This window comes from Petaurus breviceps, unplaced genomic scaffold (assembly GCF_028583685.1).
Source record: "Petaurus breviceps papuanus isolate PSGF00001 unplaced genomic scaffold, PetGlider_PUasm1.0 90847, whole genome shotgun sequence".
NCBI classification, from domain to species: domain Eukaryota; kingdom Metazoa; phylum Chordata; class Mammalia; order Diprotodontia; family Petauridae; genus Petaurus; species Petaurus breviceps.
Window position 1 is genome coordinate 152,180 of NW_027187360.1, and position 5,683 is coordinate 157,862.

General features: G+C 45.9%; 1 protein-coding gene across 1 annotated transcript in view; it reads left to right on the forward strand.

The window, feature by feature from the left end:
* Positions 1-1,467: 1,467 nt before the first annotated feature.
* Positions 1,468-5,683, forward strand: part of JPH2 (junctophilin 2) — a 65,724-nt gene continuing 61,508 nt past the window's right edge. Inside the window, exon 1 of the mRNA XM_069072325.1 lies at positions 1,468-2,986. Within this exon, the coding sequence (XP_068928426.1) occupies positions 2,608-2,986 (379 nt within the window). The 5' untranslated portion in view covers positions 1,468-2,607. The remainder of the gene's footprint in view (positions 2,987-5,683) is intronic.

The window sequence follows — 5,683 nt, forward strand, 5'->3', positions numbered from 1 at the left end:
TTTAATTGGAACAGAGAATGGCGTTTCAAAAACTCTTAATGTGTCATCCCTATTTTAGTCTCCTCTGCTGGTGTAGGAGAAGGTGGTTGGAGGAAAATTGGCAAAAAGAGATGGTGTGGCCATGTTGGAAGAAGACACTGAACAGCCTCCTTTTTTTCTGTCTGCTGGCTTGAAGAGCTGAAGATTATGATTAGTGAAGATAACATTTGCCTTTTTTTGCCTTTGTTTTTTCCCTTTGTATATGGAGCAGAAACATGAGTAGGCACAAAGTAGCTTTGGGCCAGGCTCTGGAAGCAGGCTTGGGATTTGTGTTGGTGGCAACAGAAGGGTCAGCTTCCTGCTTCAGTTTAAAACCAAGTGCCCTTGAGAGAGCAAAGTCAGTGTCTTTCCCTGAGTGATTTTAAGTGAATTAGAATATTGGTCATCAGATTACTCAATAATCCTTGCTTTTCTGATAGCTCCTTCGATATGATCCCAGTGTAAGACCCAAACAGTTGTTGGGGAATTCACAATCTTTTGTTAATCTTATCATACTTCATGACATCCCAGCTAAAAGGTCTAACAGCAAGTGAATTAGCCTCTTCCAAGGATTCAAATAAAAAGAAAATTCTTGTAAGGTTTGATAGGTCAGAGTCTAAGCTGTGACAGAGGGGTATAGAGCTGAATATAGCTGTTGGGTAACTAGTGCAGTAGTTTTCTCCTTTGCATCTTTTATGGCAATGTTCCCATACCCTGACTCCTGAATGCTTCCTTATTCCCATGCCTCCACTTTCCCAAGAATTACTTCTGCAGCCCTCCTAACCCCAGGGGTCTGCTGGGCTGGTCCACATCTTGGCACTGCACATCAGAAAGATTCATTGGTCTCAAAAACATTTGGTAGGAATGGAGATGCTTCTGAATCCACTCAGGCTCTGTGGCCCAAGAGCCAAAGGGGTTTGGGATGGGAGGGATGGAAAGAGGAACTTCTCTGGCAGTACATTCATTTAAAATGCCAGTTAAAGACTGGGGATGGGAAGAGGGGTGCATATCCTATGGTACATAAGGGCTTCAGTGATGGCAGAACATAGTGGAGACTGAAGCAAAGGTATAACTGGCCCCTTTTCCCTTTCAGAAATATGTTTGTGTGTCTGTGTGTGTATGCTGTGAGCATATATGCCGTTGCTTCCAGGGCAGGGAGGGAGTGCCATCTGTTTAGGGCCCTGTTGTCCAGTGTTCCCCAGTATTCTGAGGCTTGTGTTGGGTTTGAGGGGAGCATGGGGTGAAGGGGAAGCAAGTGGAAGTGGGTCAGATTTCTTGTATGTTATCTAGACTGTTCCTAGAACCCAGCCTCTTCCTAGTACTTTCTTCCAAAAGCAAACAGAACTAAAAAAAAACAAAAAACCAAAAAACAGAACAGTCCCCATGCCTTTTAGAGGAAGATTTGTACTTTATGCCAGTGAGTTCCTGTAACTGATTGGTCAGAGTTTGGCATGGAGGTCCTGTTTTAGGGAGTGAGTAGATTGCAGAGGTGATGGGAGCAGAGTCTAAGTATTTCTCCCAAGGCTCTCATCACTTTAAAGTTTTCTTTGATTTAAGTATTTTGCCTTTTTCTTCCCTCCCTTTTTCTAAAACTTGTCCTTTATACTCCCCACCTCCCCACCCCCAGATCCAGAGGTATGTTAGATAGTGGGAAGACAAGGCAAAAAACTTCCAAGACAGAGATACTCATCCCCACCTTCTCTTCCCCTTCCAGCCACTCCCTGGTCTGAAGCTCTGGCTCCTGATTTTATGCACATGCCTTCCCATTCCCTCCCCTCCTTTCCTTCCCTACCCCACTTAGCCTCCCTGCCCTCTGCTCTCCCCTCCCATCTCCCCCAGCTAACTTCAGGGGAAGGAGGGACTTCTACCTACTTCATTCGAGGGGCCCAGGGAGGTTGGGCTATAAGGTTATTTTGGGAACAGCTCCTCGGATCTGAAGGCCTTGTTAGGGTAGCACTGACCTTTCCACCAGAGGAGGAGGGCAGGATCAGGAGAAGGGGGCGGGGGCTACAGGAGAGAGACAGGCAGACCCCACACCCACCAGAACTGTGAAAGGAGCCAGCTGAGCATTTGGAGAGATAACATTGCCTTAGGGAACTCAGTACAGCCCGGGGGACTCAGAGGGGGATTTCCCCCTTACTGGAACTGGTTGGAGAATCCTTACCCCCATCCTTTCTTTCCCCAGTAACCTCCCCAGGGAGGTTTCTTAAAGGGACCATGCAACTTTTCCAGTCCTCCCTAGAATTGTCTCTGGAGTAAAGGGACACTTTGGGGGAGGTGAAATCTTTCCTGCTTGTATAGTGAAGAAGCAACTTAGAAGCAACAGTTCCTCTGCTCTCTCAGACTGATTCTTGAGTGAAGGCTGGGGACCCATTTGTCTGTCATTTACAGACACACACTACTCACCACCTTGGTTCTCCGGACCTTCAGACCCCTGGCAGGATCATGTTCATACCACATTGGAGCCTCGTCCTAAGTGTGAAGGTACAGCCCTGAGCCGGGACTGGAAAGGGACTGGGGGGTGGAGCCCTGGGGCTCCCCCCCAGGCTCGAGCTGGAGGGCGGAGAGGAAGCCGGGGGCTACGATGAGATGAGTGGAGGCCGCTTTGACTTTGACGATGGTGGTGCATACTGTGGGGGCTGGCAAGATGGCAAGGCCCATGGGCATGGGCTCTGCACGGGACCCAAGGGCCAGGGCGAATATTCTGGCTCCTGGAACTTTGGCTTTGAAGTGGTGGGCATCTACACCTGGCCCAGCGGCAACACCTATGAGGGTTACTGGTGCCAAGGCAAGAGGCATGGACTGGGCATAGAGACCAAGGGGCGCTGGCTCTACAAGGGGGAATGGACTCACGGCTTCAAGGGGCGCTACGGGACCCGGCAGAGCTCGAGCAGCGGAGCCAAGTATGAGGGTACTTGGAATAACGGACTTCAGGACGGCTATGGTACTGAGACCTATGCAGATGGAGGTATGTTGGACCTGCGGCCAGCAGAGCAGCAGAGAAAATAGAGAAGGGAAGAGAAAAGGGGAATAGAGAATATTTACCTGGAAGGCAAAAGAGAGGCTATGGAGTGTGTTAAATTGAGGCAACTTGCACGCCTATTCTGTGCATAAAGCATCCATTAATTGCCCTTATAGGTGATAGGGTGTGATAAAGAGAAATGGGCAGCCATCAGGAGACGTGGGTTCCACTTCTAACTCTGCCACTAACTGCATCTCTTTGGGCAAGTCACTTCCTCTTTTTGTGTCCCAACTAGGGGTTGGGCCAGATGGTTCCTGAAGTCCCTTCTCTAGCTCTGATGCTATGATAATTTACTCTAGTAGAGGAAGTGACATAGATGATTCAAAATCATGAGAAACTTTTAAATGTTTCTGGGTTTAGAATGCATGATATATTTTTGGTACCGGACTTACTTTCTATAGGCTAACATTTAAAATAGTTTGCATTCTAGTAGCGCACAGTAAAGGACTCTCCACCTTCTGCTTTCTGTGAGTGTGGAAGAAGGCATGGGGAAGCCAATCTAGCATGAAAATTTTCCTCTAGATAATCAAAAGTTGACTCAAATAATGTGACCGAGTATGCATGTAGGCTTGTTACTAAATATGGACTTGCATTTTCAGGGAGGAGGTATCCTTGCCAATTGGTGTGTATACTCTGTGTTTGTACCCACATATTGTATGAGTATGGATGTGTGGGGCACTTCATTAACTCAGGAGTATTGTGTAGTGAGAGAGTAACAATGAAAGTAGGTGTCTGGAAACGTGTGACAAGTTCAGGATATGTCTATTGAGAAGTGACTTCTGACCACTACATTTTAATCTTTCCTTTACCAAGGAGAGAGTAGACTGTATGCTAATGGTACCATCTTGGCTTAAATAAAGTACTATGTGATATGTGTAAACTTAGATCCATCTGTTTTGGGCAACATCTTCTTTCCATAACCAATCCATCAATTCCTCTTTATTGAGGTCCTGTTGCATCTGACCCTGTCCTCAACACTATAAGGGATAAAGAAATATTTAAGGCAGTCTCTTCTGTCTGTTTAAGCAGTTAAGACTGACGTTTATGACTCCCATGTATATAACACTATACAGTTTAGTCAGCCAATCATGCATACTTTACAAAGTGCATTCACATTCACCCTTCTTTGATGCTTCTAATAATCTTGTGAAGCAAACAGTGTATCTCCAGTTTAGAGATAAGGAAACATCTCAGAGAGAAAAATGTGACTTGCCCATAGTCACCAGTCCAAGTATTGAAGGAGCCAGTGCTGGAACCCAGGTTGTCTAAGTCCAGGGCTCTTTTTGTTCCACCCTGTATCGAAAAATATAAACATCCCCCTATCCTATTCCTTGTGTTTAGAAACTATCTAACAGTTCAGAAAACACCACCGTGCCTTCTCAGTGACAAGGTCCCTAGGTTGGACCACCCTATCGTTTCTTCTTCCATCGTTGTTACCTTTCCTTCAGCAGGTATCCTTTGGGCCATATATATGAACAGTGGTCCAGAATGTTGACCTATGAGATCCTGTAGGTGCACACAGAGTTGAGGGAAAGCTCTGATCCCAAGGCTTGTTACCAGCAGGTTAGGGCAGCATTCCTTCCTGCTGTGGCCATATATAGCAAGCCTAAAAAAAGCTGCTGATTGGTGCCAGGGCAGGGGGTGGGGGAGGCCCACACTTGAAAATCAGCTCTTCAGTTATGTGCTTCCACTCTCATGGTATTTCAGAGGTTCTCTTGGAACCCAGCATGCCTTATAGGAGATCAAACCATGGAATGTCAGAGCTGGAAGGGTGTCATCTAAAAAGAATGTTCGAGATATTTTAGCCCAACCCCCTAATTTTAGATGGGGAAACTGAGGCTCAGAGAAAGGGAAATAGTTTGACCAAAATCACATAGCAACAGCACCTACTATGTGTAAACCACTGGGGTTATGAAGATAAAAGAATATTGTCTATTTTCCTGACATTAACACTCTGTTGAGGAATACAATATACAAATTATAATTACTGACACATGCAGTGTTTTACAGTTAGGGAAATAGGTATATTTTTAAAATTATCTTTAACAATGCTGTTAGGTAGGTGGTATGAGTGTTATCCACATTTTACAATTAGAGAGGTGAGACTCAGAGAGGTGACTGGATCTGTTCATGGTTACACAAGGTAGTAGGTGTCTGGAGGCAGAACACATTTATGAGGGAATATGATGAGAGGGAAAGCAAGAACAATTGGAGGGCATCAGGGAAGGCTTCACAGAGAAAACAGCACCTGAGCTGAGCCTCAAAGAAAAGAGAAATTGTGAGAGGCAGAGATGGGGACAGCCATGAGGGAGGGCGGGGAGAGGAGGTGGAAGGGGGAGAGGATGGGACAGAGGAAATGATGGGGGAAGGAGAAGATAGGGGAGGAAAAAAGGGAGGATGGGAGTGGGGGGGGAGAGGGAAAGATAACAATCTGAAAGTTGTAGTTCTATAAGCTTGAATTTGATTCTTGGGAAAAGCCTATAATGGATAATTAAAGAGGATGATTGCTAAACGTCTAGAAAGGGAACTGGTGCTTCATCAAGAACAGTTTGTACCTGGGGCAACTAGTTAGACAATGGATATAGCATCAGACCTGGAGTCAGGAGGGCCTGAATTCAAATCTAGCCTCAGACACTTACTAGC